The sequence below is a fragment of the Globicephala melas genome, chromosome 9 (assembly GCF_963455315.2).
Source record: "Globicephala melas chromosome 9, mGloMel1.2, whole genome shotgun sequence".
Lineage (NCBI taxonomy): Eukaryota > Metazoa > Chordata > Mammalia > Artiodactyla > Delphinidae > Globicephala > Globicephala melas.
Genome location: NC_083322.1, coordinates 2,429,624 through 2,451,704, shown reverse-complemented (window position 1 = coordinate 2,451,704; position 22,081 = coordinate 2,429,624). Strand labels below are relative to the sequence as shown.

General features: G+C 44.8%; 1 protein-coding gene across 9 annotated transcripts in view; it reads left to right on the top strand.

Annotated features, from left to right (window-relative positions):
• The window catches only part of RBM33 (RNA binding motif protein 33), a 113,874-nt gene that overhangs the window by 47,418 nt on the left and 44,375 nt on the right, over positions 1-22,081 (top strand). For all 9 annotated transcript variants that reach the window (XR_009565217.2, XR_009565216.2, XM_030854330.2 and 6 more), the window contains 2 exons: positions 2,714-3,002; positions 9,506-9,564. Coding sequence is in view for 7 of the 9 variants with exons in the window: in XM_030854330.2 (XP_030710190.1) it covers positions 2,714-3,002; positions 9,506-9,564 (348 nt within the window). In the remaining 2 variants the exon portion in view is untranslated. The remainder of the gene's footprint in view (positions 1-2,713; positions 3,003-9,505; positions 9,565-22,081) is intronic.

Genomic DNA, 22,081 nt, shown 5'->3' with positions numbered 1-22,081 from the left:
TACATTTGTCCTCTAAGGATGACTTAACTGTTTTAGCGTGAGAATTCTAATTTTGATCTACAGGGAAGAGAGGTAGGTGGGTTGATTACAGCATAAAGAGGTTGATGATATTAATAACTGCTGTCTGCTCATACAACTGTTCTTAAGCTTCTCTGATAGCGAGAAGACTGGCCCTTCAGTTTTTTCTTTTTCTTCTCCATCCCATCTCCTTGCCCCCAACCTCCACTTGCCGTGTACTAAACAGCCAACTCCGTTATTTTGGCCTCCTGGAGGGGAACCAGCCACACAGGAGACCAGTTTTTGCATAATTGTGTCTCCATGATCCTGGAAAAGTAACAGAACTCCCTGTTTTCTTATCTACATAGAGGAAGTATGCGCCCATATGTGCCTCCTTCAGAGAGGCTCAACTGCGAGATCTGTGAGTGCTTTAAAAACGTTGCCCAAGTGTCAGTTGACCTGAGTCCCTCCCGACAGTGATGCCATATCTGTGGAATTCTGTAGATGCTATAGGGCTCCCAGTGAGCTGGGACTGAACCCACTCCTGGAGCTTTGGCATGTATGCTCTATGCTCATCTTCGCTAGTCAGTGGTGCTTTAAAGCTGCAGTTTACTGAAACGGCCACAACTGTCTGAAATGGCCTTAACCTCGCTCACACTTGGGTCCCCCCTTGATCCTGGCCACTCCCCACCCCAGAGCTGTCTCTTTGACTCTTCACCCTCAGAGTTCTGGAAAGAATAACCTTTGCTCACCGTCTTTGCTTGTGTCCATTTTCTCGGTCCGTCCCTTGCTGCCTGGACTTCGTGCCTTTCCCTCTCCCGGATGTGCTTCCAGAATCGCCACCTGACGTTTGCAGTCCGTCCTGTTGGACTGCACTCTGGGACCTTGGGCATCACCCACGAGCTCCTCTTTCTTGAGCCTTTCTTATTTTGAGTGTCTGAGCTTGGGGTGTACTCTCTTCTCTTCCAGCAGGGCCCCTTCTGTCTCTCCTGTTCCTCTGGCTGCGTTGTTCTCAGGCCTCTTTTTAGTCAGAGCTCTCAGTCAGCAGCATTGACCTTCCTGCCATCTGCTGTCTCCACACGAGTCTGGGTCTGTAGCCCTAGCCTCTTGCCAGCTCAGTTTCTTCATTTCCTAGCTGCCCTGGGCCTCTCTGCATGGGTGTCGCCCAGGCCCTAAATTCCCCTTGTTTAAAACACACGATTTCCTTAAAAATCCTTCATGCTCTTGAGTGAATGGCCCTGCACTGTGCTCATTCCCAGTTCTGTTCAGATTTAGCTTAGCTGTCCCTCTGTCAGCGTGCTCTCCGTGTGGATTCAGTGGTGAATGAGATAGAGAAGACTCCCGCACCATGTGCAAATGTGCACATTACAGATGTCATGAGTCAGAGGAGGGAACAGACTGGTTTCTGGGAGCATATGTATGTATCCACGGATTTAAGCCGTTTCCAGAATCTTTAGAGAAGTCCTCCCTGAGGAAGGATAGGTTAGACAGGGTCATGTACACTTTGGTTTCAAAATTCTCATTGTTCCGTTGAAATGTCTTCTTCCTGCTGCTCTTGTTCAGACCGTGGCCGTTTCTTCCATTCAGCTCCCACCGTAGCCTGTTAAATGGTCTGTCTTGTTCCATCCTCTTTCCCCTCGTCCATCTCACACACTGTTAGTCATCGTCGTCATGCATGCTGTGACAACTGAGAAGCCTCCGTAATTTGGCGTCATCCCGGGGAAAACAGCTCATTATACGAGACACTTTGGTCGGTAGTAGCCTGCTGCCTCTACTGCTGCGTGTGGCCAGTTTGGTTAGCGGCTACAAGCAGGACCTGTGGAATCAGATTCTCTGCTCTTCTGCTTACCAGCCACTTGATCTTGTAAAAGGAGAGTCCTAACAGCGGCCCACTGCATAGGGTGGTTGGGAGTGAGTCAGTTACGCCACATACTGACCTTTGAGTAGGTGTTTAAAACACAAGAGCCCGGTGCTCTGCAGCTGTTGCTGTGGGTGGTGGTTTCCTGCTCTCCAGCGAGTCTTCCATGAAACAGCCTGAGATCCGTGACCACCTTGAGGGTGTATTTTCCCACCTTCGCATCCTCCGGTCTTCAGATGTGGCTGTAGCCACACTGGTCTCCCCCTCGTGTACCCAGTAGGCATGTGTTTCTGCCTCTGCTGCTCTCTGGTGATTCTGTTCCTCTCCTGGCATGGCACGTCTCCTTCCCCTCCTTCCTGGTTTGGATGCCGTCTTCTCAGGAGCTTCCCCCCACTCCTTTCAGGGAGCCCTTTGTCCTTTTCTGCAGCCTGGTTTCTAGCAGGGTTGTTTGTGCACGTTCTCGCCTGGCTCCCTAGGCTTTCTCAAAGGGGGGCAGGGCTGGCTGTGCAGGGACAGCCCAGGGCAGGTTGTGTTCCGTCCCCAGCGCAGCGCTTGGCTCGCGGTGGGCAGTTTTGATGGTGGAACTGCACTTTTTTTGCTTTTGGAATCCATGCGTGTTATTCTGGGGCTGCGGTTTTCCCTCCTGGCCCTGAGGTCGACTCGTGTTGTCCGGCAGTGGCCCTTACTGTGAGCAGGCGAGCAGCCTGTTTATCCTCCTGTTTTACACAAGCTGCTCCTGTAAACTTATTTCTAAGTCGTAACTTCACAGTTCAGTCGATGTGAAATCTGTAAGGCACTGGCTTTTTTTCTTCTGAGCGTTGATCTCTGTGAATGTGTCTCTTTTCCGGTACTCTTCAGGCGCACTCTCCGAGGTTAATTCCTCCTCCACAGCCTCAGCCTCCCCCTCCGCCGCCACCGCCGCCGCCTCAGCAGCAGCCGATCAGAAGTCTGTTCCAGCAGCAGCAGCTCCAGCCTCTGCTTCCCCTGCAGCATCCCCACCATCCCTCCCCTCCTCAAGGGATGCACCTGCCGCCCCAGATTGAGGCCCCGAGGGCGATGATGACCCCTCCTCCTGTGACTCCACAGCAGCCCAAGAACATACACATAAATCCCCACTTCAAGGGGGCAGTGGTGACGCCCGTTCAAGGTACGTGTCTCCGTTGCTGTTGTAAAGTTCCAGGTTCCTCTGGCAGATCATTCTCACGTGCAGGTCTGTAAGGACCACGTGGATTCCCTGACTCTTCCCCCACCACTCAGATGCGTGCTGCCTGGCCAGGCCACGCTCGTCTGCTGCAACACGTGCGTCTCTTGTTGTATCATTCAGTGGCGGGTACTGAGAAGGCACAGTGAATGTAAAGGGCATCAGAGGTAATTGTGGAAGTGCCTGATTGGTGTTCTTCATAAATTCCCAGGTGGGGATGTTTGCAAAGTGAATGTTCCCTTCAGGTTCCACTCGGTGTGCTTGCTTTGAGTTCCAGAGGTACAAACCCATCTTTTAGTTATTAATTCTAAGTGAATAACCTCTTCTGTTATGATTACAGATGCATGTTCCCGAAGCTGGGAAACTAGTTTTGAGCAGTTGATATGGAGCATATCTTCATGCATCTGTTCAACACAGTGTTGATTGAGATCCTGCTCTCCCTGGCATTGGAGATATATTGGTGAACAAAACAGACAGTGCTTTCTGCAGTTGTGACCTGGCTTTCTAGCAGAGACAGTGAGCAGTAAACCTCATAAAATAAGAACGCTGTGTGGCGTGTTAGAGGACAAGCATACGGTGACACACATGTGCAGGGTTGGGGGCATCGGGGTGGGCTTCAGCCTTCCATGGGGTGGTGAGGGCCGGCTTCATTAGGAAGGGAAGAGTTGAAGGTCCAGGAGCTAGTGACATGACTCTTTCGGGGGAGAATATTCCGGGCAGAGGGGTCGGCAAGTACAGGGGCTCTTACTTCTGGTGAGACTATGCCTTTTGTGTTCAAGTAACTAAAAAGAGACCATGTAACATTAAAAGAGTGATAAAGGTGGAAAGAAGTGCGGAACCTGGGTCAGGTAAGACCTGGGAACCATCCTGAGAGCTTTGGCTTTTGTTCTGAACGATGTGGGCTGTGATTAGAGCAATTTGAGCAGAGGAATAACGTGATCTGGTGTATGTTTTAAAAGGGTTATTCTTGCTGCCGTGTTGAGAGTGGGCTTGTTAGGGTGGCAGGGATGGAGACCAGGCATTCAGCTAGGAGGTGACCACGGTAATCCAGGTAACAAATGACATGGCTCAGGTGAGGGCAGTGGTGGTGGTTAGGGGTCAGATGCTGGATGTAATTCAAGATGGAGCCGTTGGGCCGGATGAGCATGAGAGGGGAGAAGAGGCGGAATGATGCCGAGGGGGCCTGAGCATTTGAGGGGTGGAGTTGCCTTCACCTGAGAGCCCTTGGGGGAGAGCAGGTTTTGAGGAGCAGCACAGCAAAAGTTCTGTGCTGGAGATGCCACCTAGACGTGCAGGTGGAAGTGTCACGTATGAAGTTACTAGGAAGAGTTGAGACGAGGGGTCTGGGCGCAAAGCAGAGGTGGGGGTTTGTTGGCACAGAGGTGGACCTAGAGTCTGCACCCAGTGGGAGACCCAGGCGTCATCGTGTCGGGGAGACTGAGGCCTGGAGCCTGGGGCCCTCGACGTGATAGGCGGGGGCCCGCAGGGAGTCGGAAACCCAAGGAGTGTAGAGGACGGGGGCAGCAGGGGACCCACTGCTGCCAGGTCGTTGGGGACGGGCTTCAGGCCGCGTGCTGCACGCGGCGGTAGAGGGGTCTTTGGGGTTTTGACAGAGTGGTTTTGGTGAAGTGGTGGCAGTACATGCCTCACTGAGGTGGGTTTGAGAGGGAACGGGCGCACAGAAATGGGAGATGGTTGTACTGACAGTTGTCAAAGGTGTCCTGTTGAGACAGAAGCTGGGGAGTGGAGATGCTGGGCAGCATTGGCGCCCACTCGAGCTGTGGGTCCTGACCGGAGACCCGGCCGCGTGCTTGCACGCTCTTCTCCAGCCACACTCACCTTTCTGTGTCAGGTGCAGCCTAGACAGAGCTGGACTTGCTGGAGTCCAGGTGTTGGCAAAGCAGTAGAGAAGGCGCTTTGCTCATAATGAAGGGCTGTGGCGTGTATGGTGACAAGGGGCCAGGAGATCTTTGAGGGTCCAGCAGTTGGAGGAGCTGGGGTGCCGGAGGAAGAGGAGTGGAAAGGTAGAAGGTAGTGCGGCAAGAAGGGGGACTCGTAGAGATTGCGTACGGTCGTGGATAATGCCCAGGTCTCAGGTGTGGTGGAGCTGGGACAGAGGCTGGCGGCCGGGCGCCTGGTGGCAGGGTGCTGGAGCCTGAGCATCGCTGCTGAGGCCTGAGACAGGGCTGGTGTTGAAGACGGTGAGCTAGGAACTGGACTCTGAGACACAGGAAGGAAAGAGCAGTGGTGTGACCAGTACGTGGGCAGCAGTGGGGGTTCCTGGGCCGTGTTGTCCGATAACATGAGATCGGAATCTGGGGTCTGAAACAGCAGTGAGGACCGAGAAGTATCCCCCACCCCCACCCCCGCTCCAGAGCCAGCGGGAAGAAGGCTGAGGGAGACAAACAGCCTCATCCTTTGGGAGAGTTAGATTTCCATTAGACCAAGAAGGGGAAGAGCTGAGGTCATCACAGCTTCTGCTGATGGTGAACTTGGAATTCGAAAGGGTCAGGAAGTTCCAGAAGTTGGAGAGAGGCCTGAGATAGGACTTGGAGTATGGGAGAAAGCCAGGGCCTGGCGTCACCATGAAACGGTGCTGTGGCCTTGGAGCAGAGGGCTGTGAGGGCAGCTGGCTGGCCGTGGGTGTCAGTGTCCGTGTGTGGCTCTAGGAGTTGCTCTTGTTTTACACACCCAGGAGGGTCAGAGTCGGGTTGGTACCTGTGGGTCCCTGAGCCTCCTGCCCTGGCCCCTTCCCTTGTCCCCATGCTGTGCTGGAGTCACTCGTTGGCCTCACCCCCTCCCAGGGCTCTTAGCTCCCAGGGGCAGGCAGTATGGCTGCTGCACTTAACCTTTGTAGTCCCTGCAGCTAGTGCACCGGTGGCCTGGGTCTCCTTCAGCAGCTGTGGGATGAAGGAACCAGCACACGCTGCGTGAAGGGGGAGGACGACTCATTGGGGAAGCCTGTTCCACAGCGGCTTCCCAAGACATGCAACTGCAGTAAATCTAATTTGTCGAAATAATTTTACTGATGTCAGCATCTGTTACTGTGTATTTCTTTCTAAAATTGAATGGAAAACTGGCAGTTGGTAAGGTGCACAGATTTTCTTTAGCTTAATGAAAATAAACAGTGTTGGAACTACACAGTGGGAAAGCTATAAGGAAACCCCAAGCTGTCCTCTAGGCATGAAAATAGTGTGCCTTGCCAGAGTCAGTTGCCAAATGGGTACAGAATGCAGGCCTTGCATCCCAGTGCTTGTGCCTGATTCAGTAGATACAAGATCAGCTTTCTGACAAGAGTTTTTAAACTCTTAGAACCAGCTAAATGTGTTCTCCTCCTGAAGCCAGGCGACTCAGTGCCCCACCCACGTTCCTTCTCTTTAACGTACCTTTGATCTTGAGAACCCTGACACAGGGACAGAGAGAAATTGCCTTTGCAGGGTATACACTCAGAACACTGTCGAAGCAGTTGTTTATTCGATATTAAATGAACGAGCTTAATGAAATAGAAAGCCGCCGTTATTCTTGAGAGAGGCTGAATGTCTAGCGGTCTCCTGTACATGAGAGAGAGATTAACCCGTGATTCTCAGAGCCTCAGGCAATTAAAAGATATTTTAAAAAACTGTTTTTAGGGCTTCCCTGGTGGCACAGTGGTAGAGAGTCCGCCTGCCAATGCAGGGGACACGGCTTCGTGCCCCTGGTCCGGGAAGATCCCACATGCCCGGAGCGGCTGGGCCCGTGAGCCATGGCTTCTGGGCCTGCGCGTCCGGAGCCTGTGCTCCGCAATGGGAGAGGCCACAACAGTGAGAGGCCCGCATGCCGCAACAACAACAAAAAAAACAACTGTTTTTAAAAAATTTAAAAATGTATGTGCACCATTGCCTGATAGCACATATTTTCTTTTCAAGGATGAAGAGTGTTCTATCATATTATAATTAACGAGTTTTGGTGGAAATTTAACTTGTTTTCCAGATTTTCAGTATTAGAACTGTGGTAATGAATTGAAACATTAATCAAGTTAGTTCATTAATTCGTGGGACAATATGGGAAATAGATATTAAATATCAAATATAAAGAGTTCAGGGTTCAACTAGAATGATCTGTTAGCATTACAGGTTTTATTTTATTTATTTATTTTAAAAATTTATTTATTTATTCATTCATTCATGGCTACGTTGGGTCTTTGCTGCTGCATGCAGGCTTTCTCTAGTTGCGGCCAGTGGGGGCTACTCTTCGTTGTGGTGTGTGGACTTCTCATTGCGGTGGCTTATCTTGTTGTGGAGCATGGGCTCTAGGCGCCTGGGCTTCAGTAGTTGTGGCACGTGGGCTCAATAGTTGTGGCCTGTGGGCTCAGTAGTTGTGGCACGTGGGCTCAGTAGTTGCAGCTCACAGGCTCTAGAGCTTAGGCTCAGTAGTTGTGGTGCATGGGCTTAGTTGCTCTGTGGCATGTGGGATCTTCCAGGACCAGGGCTCGAACCCATGTTCCCTGTGTTGGCAGGCAGATTCTTATCCGCTGTACCACCAGGGAGGCCCTAGCATTACAGGTTTTAAATTCTCTCCTGTTCACAGTGAAGAAGGAGGCAGATAAGTAGAAGTGTTCTGCTTGCAAACCAGGTCGTGGGCTACGAGGCTTCTGCAAAGATGCTTTGCAAACACGTTGGCAGTCTGACCACGGCCCCCCTGGGTTTGGCTAGATTTCTGATCTGCTTCTATCACACCTGTTCTCAGATGCTCTCTTCTGTCATCTTTTGTTCTTTTTCTCTTCTTTCTCTTTCCTTGCTTTTTACAGTTGATTAAAAAAAAATTGCCAGCTCATCAGAAGGCTTCTGTGTAAGAAATCTATTAATTATGATGGGATTTCTTGCTCTCATCCATCCCCCCTCCCCGCTCCCCCCGAACTTAGAGAAACTTAAAATGCTTACCCTTTCATTATGTTGGAATTATTTGGTAGGAATTGTTGTTTAAATCCGCAGTTTATAAATAAGTGGCACATACTCTTGGAGATCTGTGTATTTTCCGTTTGGTAGTTAATTTTAAAAACACTGTCTTTGTATTGTTTACTATGTAGTTTTTTTTCTTCCTCACTTTCATTATAATCTTCTGAGGTCAGAGATACTGTATTAGTTTTTTCTTTCTCCACTTCACAGTCTAATATTTTGCTTCAGGTATATAATCCATGTACCCCAGTGCCTGTTAGCTAGCTGTATAAAATTTTATATTGTCTTGCACAGTGACCCACTGTTACTTTGAAATTTTGACTCCTTAGATTAGATTGTCAAGAGGGACGGACTTCTCCCATTTTTACATTTTATCGAAGGAAGTTTCTCTCGGTCTCACTTTTTGGCTTTGGTCAGGCAATTGACACAGGCCCTTACACTGTATCACTTTCAGTTGGACCTGTGGAAGTGTGATGTTAATTAGAAGCTGAGTTACGGAATTCTTTGAGTAATCATAATAACTAAAAAAAAAAATTCATCCTTAGCACTCTATTTTTTTTTTTTTTTGTGGTACGCGGGCCTCTCACTGTTGTGGCCTCTCCCGTGGCTCTGGGCGCGCAGGCTCAGCGGCCATGGCTCACGGGCCCAGCCGCTCCGTGGCATGTGGAATCTTCCCGGACCGGGGCATGAACCCGTGTCCCCTGCATCGGCAGGCGGACTCTCAACCACTGCGCCACTAGGGAAGCCCTGGCAGGACGTTTTAATGGAAGATATAGCAGGCTACCATGTAGCAGTCACCACTCGAGTGGGCATTTTTTTTCACCCCCAAAATCAAAATCACTATAAGGCATATGTTTTAAATAGCTTAAACATATCTGATTTAGCCCCATGGTGTGAAACTAGCATCTGGCTTCTTCCCTATGATAAAATGTCTGTTTTAAAATTATTTGGCTCCTTGTTCTTCTGGTAAGTTGATGAGAGTTCAGCCTGTTTAAACACAAAACTAAGACAAGCTAGTAGTCTTGGCATAGCAGGTTTTTGTGTAGGTCATTCTTTGTCACAATATCCTGGGTGTGTGTGTTTTCCTTTCTCTGCCTGCTTCACTTCCTCCTTCCCTCCTCCTCTCTCTTTCATGATCCTAGAGGATTTGGGTTTAAATTCGTATTTGATTGGAGTCAGAAAATATAACTCGGATTAGATAGCCTGGATAACCTGGGTATGGATGTCAAAAATAAAGTAGGTTTTTTATTGTAGAGGAATAATATCTCCTTTTGTTGCAAAATATTTTAATTCTAAATAAGAATTCACTGTTGAAATTTAAGCTTCTGCTCGTGCTATTGTATACTGAAGGCGCTTTCCCTTTATGGAATTGTGAAAATATTCAGCACTTAGCTTAAGTGTAAACTTATTATATGTATTATACACATAGTATATATTTTTCATTAAGCTTAATACATTGTACTCCTTTTCTGGTGGGTTTGGATGTGTTTGTAATGAAAGCTGTTTTTCTTGCAGTGCCCTTGCTGCCAGTCCCGAGCCAGCCGAGACCTGCTGTGGGACCCCAGAGATTCCCGGTGAGTAGCAGCTGCCCCTTCTGCTCTGATAGGGATGAGCATGCCTTTATTAGGAAATATTACTATAGCAAATATAAGTGGTTCCAGCTAAGTATAAGTTGAAGGATTTGTAAATATTGACAATAAGTTTTGCAGTGGAAAATGTTTGTTAAAAGCTTAAGGTCAGTGGATTTTTGAGAATGGAATTAATTTTGTTTAACTGTAAAATTGTTGAATCAGGATCATCAGTAGAATGGCTTTCGTCTTAAAGAATATGAATTTTGATTTTATTGTTGCCTCACGTTAAAGTGAAAAAGGGCCTTTATTGTCGTGTGTGTGGGGGAACATGTGCATTTGGGTAAGTACGGGTATGTGTGTGCAATTTTAGGGAATAATGATGAGATGTCTACTTGTTTTTAAAAAAACCCTCAGAAGTCTTCATGAGCCATTGGTTTTATATTTTAAAATGGAGGTTTTCTTTTTAAAATATCTTTAAGAGAAAACACTCCTCCCCACACTTTCCTGTAGTTCCCATAACTTTATCCATTCTTGTAACATGTTTTAAGTAGAAGAAAAATGTCCATTAAATAGTTACATTTCGTTTTACTTGAGTTTTAGGTTTGATGTGTACTTAGTTCATGGTTTTGTGAAATCAGTGAGAACGTGTTCTCTCTAAGAACAATTTTGAGGAAAAAAGGACCAGACCATAACTTTTTAATGTAGTTTGTATGTAAAACAGGTGTAGTTTTGTTGAGGCTAAACAATCTGATATCCAGGAAAGGCCTAAATGACCTATTTGACTCTAGCTTTGATGCTACAGTAGATACCATAGTTATGTGGGGCATTTAGCAAAAAGGTTTTAATGAAGGATATGTAGATGTGTAATCAGATGATTACTCAAAAAATCAGTATTGGATTTAAGTTTCAGAGTGTTTTTAAGAAAATCCCTTGATTTGTAATTATTATTTATGAATTATGATTTCTGAAACTGCTTCTTACTGGTTTCATACCCTGTATTAGCTAATTTTTAAAAATTACTTATCAAGTTCTAAAAACTAGTTATTTTTAAAAATTAGGTGATGTTTATTGAGTACAATTCTGTATTTGAAGCACTTGTCTAAATAGCTAAGATTTATTAATTGTATTACTCAAGGATAAGCGTGTATGATTTTAGTCATTAGATATATTTCTTTTGGTGAAGTAGTTTAACTGCTAGTTATTGTAAAGCACTGACATTTAAAAAACTGTACTTTTTGCTATTTTCAGGGTTGTGAGCTTCTGCGTTAGAATCCTCATTGGACTTGTGTTTGTGTTTTATTTGCAATATAGCGATAAAACTTGATGTGAAAAAGCAATTGTAGCTTAAATCATAAGGCAATGTTGTATGTAAATATAAAATTAGAATAATCATTTGCAGTTTTTATCTACTTAAAATTTTTGATTGTGCAGATATAATTGTATCTGATACTGGAAGAAGCAAACCTCATAATACTTGAGGATTTTACAAGAGGATAATAAAACAGAATTTCTTTGTGAGAAATTGAACTTATTTTTAAGTTATATTGTACTCTGAGGGTAGTAAATATTATTGAACTGCTCTTGGAAGTTTCTGCAAGGCGTAATGTTTTGTTACTGTTTTTAAGGTGGGATGTGTGTGGGGGTGATGGGAAGGAGTTGGCCTAGAAATTAGTCATGTGTGTGATATAATTTCAGAAATATTTACTGCTGTTTATTATGTATCTTTTATTTATTTACTTATTTATTTATGGCTGCGTTGGGTCTTCGTTGCTGTGCACAGGCTTTCTCTAGTTGCGGCGAGCGGGGGCTACTCTTGGTTGCGGTGCGCGGGCTTCTCATTGCGGTGGCTTCTCTTGCTGCGGAGCGTGGGCTCTAGGCACACGGGCTCAGTAGTTGTGGCTCGCGGGCTCTAGAGTGCAGGCTCAGTAGTTGCGGCGTGCGGGCTTAGTTGCTTCGCGGCATGTGGGATCTTCCCGGACCGGGGCTCAAACCTGTGTCCCCTGCATTGGCAGGCGGATTCTTAACCACTGCGCCAATATGTATCTTTAAGCCCCAAATGCTGTTTCTTAAGCTGAAGTTACAGTAAACTTGTGATCTTGAAAATGCAGTGCTCTACTTACTTCTACAATCAGTCTCCCTTAGCGAGAACAATCGGATTTGGAATCTGTTTTTTAAAAATTACATTAGAGCTGTTACGTTTCTTAATAGTCCATCAAAATATTGTTGGGAAGGGAGAGTAACTCTAGGCCATCTCCTGTCATTTTACGTTTGCCAAATTATTTTTTTTAAATATCTTTATGAGTATTAATTTTTAATTTTATGTAATTTTAAAGGTTTCTTTCCATTTACAGTTATTACAAAATATTGGCTACATTCAGCATGTTGTACAGTGCATCCCTGAGCCTGTGTTACACCCAGTCGTTTGTAATTCCCATTTCCGCACCCCTGTATACACCTCCCCGCCCCCGCCTTTAGCTGCTGGCTTGGTCTCCATATCTGTGAGTCCTGCTTCTTTTTGGTTATATTCACTAGTTTGTTGTATTTTTTAGATTCCACATATAAGTGTTATCGTACAGTATTTGTCTTTGTCTGACTTATTTCGCTTAGCATAGTGCTTTCCAAGTCCACCCATGTTGCTGCAGATGGCAAAATTTCTTTTTTTTATGGCTGAGTAATATTCCATTGTACATACGTACCACATCTTCTTTACCCATTCATCTGTTGATGGACACTTAGGTTGCTTCCACGTCTTGGCAATTGTAAATACTGCTGCTGTGAACATTGGGGTGCATATATCTTTTCTGAGTAAAATTATTTTTTTCCTGGAATATTACTCAGCCATAAAAAGAAACAAAATTGAGCTATTTGTAATGAGGTGGATAGACCTAGAGTCTGTCATACAGAGTGAAGTAAGTCAGAAAGAGAAAGACAAGTACCGTATGCTAACACATATATATGGAATTTAAGAAAAAAAATGTCATGAAGAACCTAGGGGTAAGACAGGAATAAAGACACAGACCTACTGGAGAATGGACTTGAGGATGTGGGGAGGGGGAAGGGTGAGCTGTGACAGGGCGAGAGAGAGGCATGGACATATATACACTAACAAATGTAAGTTAGATAGCTAGTGGGAAGCAGCCGCATGGCACAGGGATATCGGCTCGATGCTTTGTGACCGCCTGGAGGGGTGGGATAGGGAGGGTGAGAGGGAGGGAGACGCAAGAGGGAAGAGATATGGGAACATATGTATATGTGTAACTGATTCACTTTGTTATAAAGCAGAAACTAACACACCATTGTAAAGCAATTATACCCCAATAAAGATGTTAAAAAATTATTTTTTTCCTTTTCTGCTAATAGATTATACTTGGATTTTTGTCAATGTAGGTATAGTTTTGTGACCATTTAGTGAGTTTCTCCTATGCAGAATGCTCTGCACAGAGCTAGTCCTTAAACTCTAAAACGTATAAGCATAGGTCACTGAAGTCGAACAGCACTGTTGTGGTTTAACAAAGCCCCTTGGCAATTTCTTACTGATGGCAGTGTGCCCTGCAGGCTCTTTCTTGGTACTTTTCCGTAGGGGACTTCAGTCATTATTTGTTAAACTGAATTTTGCTTTGTAAAATGACTATACACACACACACGTGCATGCGAGCACGCACACACACACACGTTGGTAAAACATGTTAGGAAACCTAACTTCAGTTTCATCATAGGGTCTGTTTGAATCAGTGTACTTCCTTGGCACACAGAAAGATTTGAATTATACAGAAATGTATTGAGCAAAGCAAAGCTGATTTTGATCTTGTCTTTCCCCAGCCTAAGCCCCCTTTATGAATTCCCATTGCTTCTAGAGTAGGTCATGCTCTTGTTGACAGCTTCATACTTGTATTGATGTAAGGACCCGATTCATGTCTGTACAGAGTCCCAGGCATCCTGTGTCTTATGGAGATGACCTGACTCCAGGCCTTGTGCACAGAAGTCCAGATAAATAGTTGTTAAATAAGTGTATACAGGGATTTAATGTTGAGTTATCTTGCTATTTATTAGGAACCTACATAAAATTAATAGTGTAGAGAAGGGGTGTATACTTTAATTTTTTACTTTTTGTTGTTTTCAAGAATACATAAATGATTTTGCACAGTAGAATTACATTATCCACATTTAACTATACAAGAATTCAGCTCTACCCGGTTGACTAAAGAGTGAAAAAGGCAGGCAGTAGACAGAAGTACCACTAGATTTCCCAGTTTTAAAGGGATTAGGATACAGTTGGTATTCCTTCTCTTCCCCAACACTGGTAAACTTTACTTTGTTAATGGTCCAGTTTGTTTGGCAATTTTGTGAAAACTTGAGAACTAGTATGAAAACTTGAGAACTAATATGCCTAGAAATTGTAAGAACTAGTAAGAAAACTTGAGAACTAGTATGCCTAGAAATTGTACTAAGTGATAACACATCCAGTTTTTTAATTAAACAATCACAGAGGACTCTAGACAACCTAATATGAAACACAATTTTTTTACAGAATTATTCAGTTATTTTTTAAAATCACAATCTTAGACCAAAATATGGTATTCTAGGCTATGCTTAATGTAGCAATACTAATATTTTTATTTCCTGTTAATGAATTTTATTTACAGAATTGAATAAACAGTTTCTGAAACAAAAGTTTGAATGTCAAAGTAATAAATATCATAAGAAAAGGATTCCTTATTTTTGATCATTTTAGAAAATACTGCTTAAGCTTTTAAGCTCGCTGCCAGCACTTCTTTTGTCATGTTAGTCTTTGCATCCAGATGGGATTTTTTTCCCCCTTCTTCCTTTGTTTATGGAATGTAGTGAAGTGCTTTGTAATTTATGTTTCTAAAAATTAGATTCACGTATTTAATTTTAGTTACAGATATAGCCATTAGTGCTTTCTTCTCACTTAAGCTTTTATTCCCAGGACTATTTTAATTTTTCATATCAGAGTTATGAATCTTTTTTGGAATCGTAAGTATGTCTCAGTTGATAGCAAGCATATCAGAGAATGAATCTTTTTCATACTTATTTTCGTATCAGAATATTAATCTGCTGAATGTAAAATGTACCTTAGAAATAGCGACTACTTGCAAGAGCAGATTGGCACAGGAAGGAAGCATGTGCCTCAGGAGATCAGGGGGCCATCAAGTGACTGTTCGTCCTTCCTCCATTTCAGCTCCTTCTCTTCTGCCCCATCCTGCCATCTAGCCGCCTACTTGCCCGCAGTCCACTCCTGAAGCATTTTTTTCATGCCACGACCTTTTAGTGTGATTTCACAGGACACTTGTGGTTTTCTCGTGTGTGTGTGTGTGTGTGTGTGTGTGTGTGTGTGTGTTTGTTTTTTTAAAAAATAAATTATTTCTTCATTTTTGGCTGCATTGGGTCTTCGTTGCTTTGCACGGGCTTTCTCTAGTTGCGGCAAGCGGGGGCTGCTCTCTGTTGCGGCGCGCGGGCTTCTCATTGCGGCAGCTTCTCTTGTTGTGGAGCACGGGCTTTAGGCGCACGGGCTTCAGTAGTTGTGGCACGTGGGCTCGGTAGTTGTGGCGCACGGGCTTAGCTGCTCCGTGGCATATGGGATCTTCCCAGATCAGGGATCAAACCCATGTCCCCTGCATTGGCAGGTGGATTCTTAACCACGGTGCCACCAGGGAAGCCCTCTTTTTTCTTTTGTTTTTGCAAGGGAGCGAGGATGGGGAGACTAGTTTACCTTTCTGCAAGTCAGCTTCTGTTTTTGTGTCTATCTGAATTCTGTTTTCAGTTCCATGTTCTTTGTTGACATATTAGTTTAATAGATCTCTCTTTCCACAAGGCTGTTCCTGATGTTTTTGTCATTAAAGTTTTAAGTCCTTTCCTTATCCATAAGTATGGCTATCCAGTTATGTATTTGTCCTCAAAGAGATGTTTGTTGTTTTTAAACTTTGTCCACTTGAAAAAGCAACTCTGAAGTGTTGATTAATAATATTTTTAAAGTGTTTTCAGTGTCAGGTAAGCATACATATGAATTTCAGGTAACTCACATTGTGAAGATTCTTGACCTAGGCTATTTTAAAACTATTTAGTCATTCATTTTGCCTTGGTGTTTCTGGTAAATGCTGCTATTTCAGGGTAGCCAATTAAATACTGAGTAATTTGGCTACTGAATAATTTCCTAGTGATCTTTGTTTAAATGAAAACTAAATATTATGTTTAAAAAAGACTACCATACTAAGTTTAAATTAGTCTCCTTAGTGATTACCTTATTAGGTAGACCCGATAAATGAGATTTCCATTTGTGTTTACTGTGTAGTTATAGCACCTCACAGGTAGGTCTGACTGCACTGTGTTTCCATGTAACGAGGATGCATGGTATCAGGTGGTGGTGATTGACACTTCTTGGATGTATTTTATATGGCATTTCATGCAAATCATGTTTGATGAGACTGCTGCATCAAATTACATTTCTCTCTGATTATAGCCCTTGCAGATGTGAGTCCAGACTTTGTTCCGTCTAGGAAAAAGAAGTCTTTCTTTTGAACCCTTGTTTTTACAACTTGCCTGCAATGCCTTGTAATTATTAGCACTTAAGATGGGTAAGAAATGCTGGGCATTTTCTCTTACCAGATCTCTGAGTAGTAGCAGGTGAATGTGGGAGGAGGTCCTTCCCCCTGTCAAACATTGTCAGGCTTGCAGCAAGAGAATGCGTTTTAAAATGCAGGTGACATAATACCCAACATCCTCCATTTGCTAGTGGGTTTCTGATTAATCATGATTACCATACATTATCATACCATCAGATTTAATCATATCAGTGCATTCCCATCTGCAGCAGTAACAGGAGCAGCTAAGCACTGTGGTAACAGCTATTAAATATGGTGGTTATAAAATTCAGTGCCCTGTTGACTTGCTGTCCTGTCAGCAAGTGTTGTGTGCGTTGGGTGGAGAGAGGGTGGTGGGCATCCACACCAATAACTCGAAGGCCAGGGAATACTCATTGAGATCATAAAGTCCAGCCATTAAGTCACAGTGTAAAAACTGCATTGTAAAAGTGTGATGCACTATTTTGTTTCATTTTTGGCTAAGTAAAACTGTTACATTGAATTGAATACCTTTCATAAATCCTCCCAGATACATAGTGCCATTCATTGTATAGTAGACTTGAACTTTGAGTATGACTTGCCCATCTGTAATTTAATAACTCAGCCAATGAAATGTTGACAATAACACAAAGTTTCAAAGTCTTAGAACTCCTTCCATGCCAAGAAAATCTCTGTCCTGTTTTTACTGATTTGTCCTGCAAAGCACACCAATTTTTTTTTAATGTTTATTTTTCCAGGAGTCCTTGAAGGTCCATAGTTCTGTTTAAACTTTGAAAGTGGCCCTATTTTATTTGAAAGCACCTGAAAGCACTTCTTCCAAAAGATGTGAATTTTTTTAAACTTTAAAAATTTTGTCCTTTTGATGTACACTCTGATTTTTAACAAATACATACGGTTGTGTAATCACTACAATTAAGATAGAGAACAGTTCCGTCTCCCCAGAAGACTTCCTTGTGCTGCCCCTTTGTAGGCAGCCCCTTTCCCCACCCCAGCCCCTGGCAACCAGTGATCTGCTTTCTGCTCCTCAAATTGTGGCGCATGAATGGAACCACATGGCATGCTTCATTTCGAGCCTGGCCTCGTGCTCCCAGCACAGTGTATTTGAGGCTAGACCATCCCTTTTGTCGCCCTTGCCAGTGGTTTGTCCTTTCTTATTGACCAGCATTATTCCATTGTGCACATATAGCCCAGTTTGTCTGCCCAGTCACCATTTGGACGTTGGAATTTTTTCTGGTCATAGTTGTCAGTGAATAGTTGGGAGGTGGGGATTGTGGGTCATACGGTAGGTATATTGAGATGAGAATTTTGAGACAGACTGTGCTTTCAGTCGATAGAGCTGATACCGCTGCTTTGCTTTCTTAGTCCTTCATTGAATGAGGAAATACCATCTTCCTAGAGCATATACTATTGACGACCAGTGGGAAATGAAGAACATTATTGAGTGATTACAATATTCGAGATTTTGCTCAAAGCTTGTGTTCAACAACCTCATGAAGGTACCATTTTCTCCACTTTACAGATAGGGAAACTTTGAGTCTTGGAAAGATGAAATCGCTCAAGTTCACATAGCTGGGTGCAGGAGGTAGGATTTGAAGCAAGGCGACCTGAGTCTCTTAATCGTGCTGAACCTTCTCCCTTTCTCTCTGAATATTAAAATGCACCTCAGTAAACTGGGTAAAAATAATTGGATCTGGTAAGATGCATCATAACTGTAAGATTGTGGCTGTCAGGAGTGCTGAGGTGGAGAAGTTTACCACGGTAGGGCCTGACGTTGGGTGAGCTTGTTTCCGGAGGGGAGTGGCGGGGGGCGAGGTATAGGGATAAGAGGTTGTTTGATTTATGAAAAAGTGTAAACAGTCTTCAGTAGGTTCATCAGAAACAGTATTTTGTACTAAAGTAACAGTGTTATAACTTGCAGTGCCTGCTCTAGCTTCACCGCTTGAACCAGTAACCTTAAATACCCTAGCGTATTTAAGTTCATGTGGTGTCCTCCTCTCTCCCCCACCACCTCCAGTGTGAAACCTAGCGCTTGCTGCTGGGTATATGGTGCTTCAGAATGTTAAGAATGCGTCTGCAAATACACAAGTACCTTCTAGGAAAATGAATGTAGGTATTTAAACAAGGCATAACCTGAAAGAAAAAAATCTATGGAAAATACTGAAATAAGAGGATTAACGTTGTGACAACGGGCTGTAATTCTAATTACGTCGGGGGTCACTAGTGGTCTTGATTCTTTGCACTTAACCCATCATTTAATCAGAATTAACTGAGAGGCATTCTCAAGTGTCTATTGGTTTCTTATATAGTTCTTTGCATTTTAAGTGAGATTAATAAACGAAAACATGTTGTAGCGGAGGCTGTAATTTATTGAAAGATTCATGAAGTTTCAACGACATTGTTAAGGTACTCAATTAGTCTTATTAAAATATACCAACTGACCCTTTCAGGGAAGCTGATAAGTCACATAATAGCTGTTAGAGCCTCTTTATTCTTTGCATTATACGATTAACTTTGTGCTAAGCAACTTATGCAGAGTTTTCATCTTTCTTTTTCTGTAACTGAAGTTATCAGTTCTTCCTGAATAGGATTAACATAGATAACATCACATAATTAACAAGAGATGCAAAAAAGAAAGTACAATTTGTATAAGAATTATATGGGAGAATGATAATTTCTTACCTTGGACTTTTAAAGGGATAAAGCAAAAAAAAGCAAAACAGAGCAGTTATTTGAAAGGATTATGCTAGCTTTTTCTTTCAAAAGGCAGAATTACGGTAGTCCTAAAAGTTCTGTTAAGTGAGGTATTTACAGCTCACTAACAGTCTTAAAATAGTTCTTCATTTTCTAGAGCGAGTTGGTCATTTATTATCCTTTCTACTTGTGAAATGGCAGGTGCTATTACATGAATGATCGCATCAAGAGAATTTAGGTAGTGAACGCCAGACTCAGGAACGGCCGTTTATTCAGCATTACCTGAGGACAGGCTGGCCGCAGCGGAAGCAGTGCGCGAGGGGAGAAAGAGCATTTATAGACCACAAGTCAGTGTAACTTTGGATAGTTGTTTAACTCTGTAAACCTGAGTTTCTTCATCCCTTAAAGGAAAGGTTACTGCTTCTGCCTGATTCTTGCACTGTATTTATGAAGGAAACTTGGTTTATCAGTCAGGATGTGAATGAGGCTGCAGGTAACGCACAACTCAGTTAACAGGGAGTTAACAAACTGAGTGTCATATTCTTTGCATAAAAATAAAGTTCTTCTGGGTGGTACAGCAGTTCTGTGTTGTTACCAGAGATCCGTTTTTTTCCCCTACCCAAGTTTCAGGCTGAAAGAGGAGGAGGGTCAGGCAGCCCCTAGTGAGCCTTCCCGGAGCCCCTGTCCAGCTGTGCCAGCTCGCCTTGTCCCAGGCTGGGGTCGGTGGTCTTCTAGCTGGGCACAGTGTTGTCCTTCCGTTACTAAGGAAGAAGTGAGAACTTATACTAGATAAGCAATGGGAAGCCTTTTCCATGTGGCTAAAACTTGTGGTCAGAACTTAAGTTGTGTAAATCGAGAAAAAGAAAGTGACATCTGTGTTCCAAACAGAACAGAAGACAATGAGGAAAAATGGTACTGTGAGCTTAATGATACCTCCTATCTGTTAAGTGTTTACTTCATAAAGCCAATACTGACAGCAGTCAGCAAGCGGCTTCTAGGACCTTAAAGCGGAAAATTTTTCAGTTTGTTTACATATTCAAGACTCTCAAGTTCTGTTATCCATTGAGGCAAATGGAGGCAACTAGGGGCCCGCTTATCTTCCCAGATGGTTTCTCCCTAGTGTCCGGCATGGTCTGACATCGCCAGAGAAGTAGCCGTTGTCACTGTGGTTTATTTCATGTATCAGCCATTGTCTTTCTTTCGGAATAATACCGTGTATTATCTGCCCTCTTCTTTCTAATCCTCTTACGTAGGCATTTGCCCTCTTGGAAACGGGCTTCTTCCTCGTTGGATACGCTGCGTTTATCATTAAAGCTGTCTCTTTGCCAGTGTCGGCCTCCCTCATTTGTACACCTCAGGGTGGCTTTCAGCTTCTTGGGGGCCTGCGGGTTAGCTGCCGTGATCTTAGCTGGCACCCGCTGCCTTCCACCTGGCTGTCCCAGGTTCCCACACCTTGCTAGTGTCACTTAGTTTCAAGGTTAAGCCCACAAAACCCCTCTTTTTCCATTCTTATTCTATTGAGCCAACTTCCAAAGCCAGAAATTTCCTTGTTTGCTCAGCTTGAGTCAGCTATTTCTTTCTAAGCTGTAGATAGCATCTCTGGTCCTCCCTCCTTTATCAGTCTCTCAGGTTGATCAGATAAGAGCTGCTCATTTGTATTAGCCATTCAGGCCAGTGGAATGTGCATGGCTGTCTGACTTGACTGGATTTAGTATTTAACTGGTTTTCTTAACTCTCAAGCGCACACACACTCTCAAGACACTGAGACAGATAAGGGGATGTGAAAGTAAGTCCCTGCCGTTTGCTGTTCGCGGCAAGCAGTAGATAGCACGGTGGGTCCGAGTTCCCTGCTCTGGCCATAGGTGACCTGTGCTTTCTAAGCTTGTGCTTTGTGCAGGTGATTTAAGTGCTCAAAAGATTTCTGTGAGCACAATAGCTCCCTCGTAGGGCTGTTGGCAGGATTGAGGGAGATAGCAGAGGCGCTCTCTGCAGAATTGGCAGCAGCAGCAGCAGTGTGGGTTGAGCCTTAGGTGGGCAGCAGCAGGGCCCGGGAGGGGCATTTGGGGTGCCCAGGACTAGGTAAGGGCGCAGGGGATGCAGGACAGGAAGGAGGCGGAGCCCCCAGGGTAAGGTGTGGTTTCAGGTGAAAGTCCCCAGCCCTGGCCTGATCCCCAGAGGGTAGGGCTTTGGGGCGTAAGTTGTCCATCCTGGGGCAGAGGGCAGAGTGCGTGGCCATGTCAGGCAGTCCTTGGCGAAGGACGGCATTTGCAGCACCTGGGGCATGTGGTGCTGGCCCAGTGAAGGAGACTCGGCGATGGCCCCAGAGCGTCCAGCGTGGGAGTATCAGCCAGAGTGGACTGACTTCACAGCGCCACCGGGATGCCTATTTCTTGCTCAGATCACCCTCTGGGCATCTTCCTCTGGCCCTCAGGGGCCTCTCTCTCCACCCTCTGGCAGGTGGGGAAAGAGGGAAGATTATTCACGGGAGGTTGTCTTTCAGTGACCGGGCCTGGAACCAGCCCACATCACTTCTGCTCACACGCCATCTGCCAGGAACTTGGTCATGAGGCCGTATTGGCTTCATTCATGTTACAGGTGCATTGTTCTTCAGTTGGATCTACAGGCAAGGTGGGGACACTGGCCTGGGCTGTGTTCCTTAACAGCAGTGCTGGAAGTATACCCTACCCACTCTCCACTTCAGTTTCATTCTTCAGGGAACAGCCCTCTTCTCTACAATTAGGGACGTGGTCATACGGTGAGGATGAGAGTCTCCAGGTTCATGTCACCTTTCCTGTCTAATTATATTACGTCATTACAGGACAAGTTGCAGCAAATTCCCTCCTACAGTCATTAGGTTGCAGAGTCCGGCTCTGTCGGTCTTGCCTGCTCCCTGGTGCTGCTGCCCTGTCTGTGCTCCGAGTGCGCTCGGCTCGTGGCCTTGGGGCTGGTCGCTGGTGCCCTGGGCAGCACAGTCCACCCTCCTCTGCTTGCTTCCTGGGGCTTTCAGCCGCTGCCTGACCGTGTGCTTCCTGGGCAGCCGGTTGCTGGGCGTGCTGTGGCATTCTCCATTAGATGTGGGGCCTGGCTCCCCTCACATTGGAGTACGGCAGTTCATCCATGCCTCACGTGTTATGGGCGTCTTTGTGCCCAGCTGTGTGCCGAGCGTGGAAGCGCACTGGTGAATGAAGCAGTCGTGGTCTCGGCCCTCATGGCTCTGTGGGTGAAGGGTA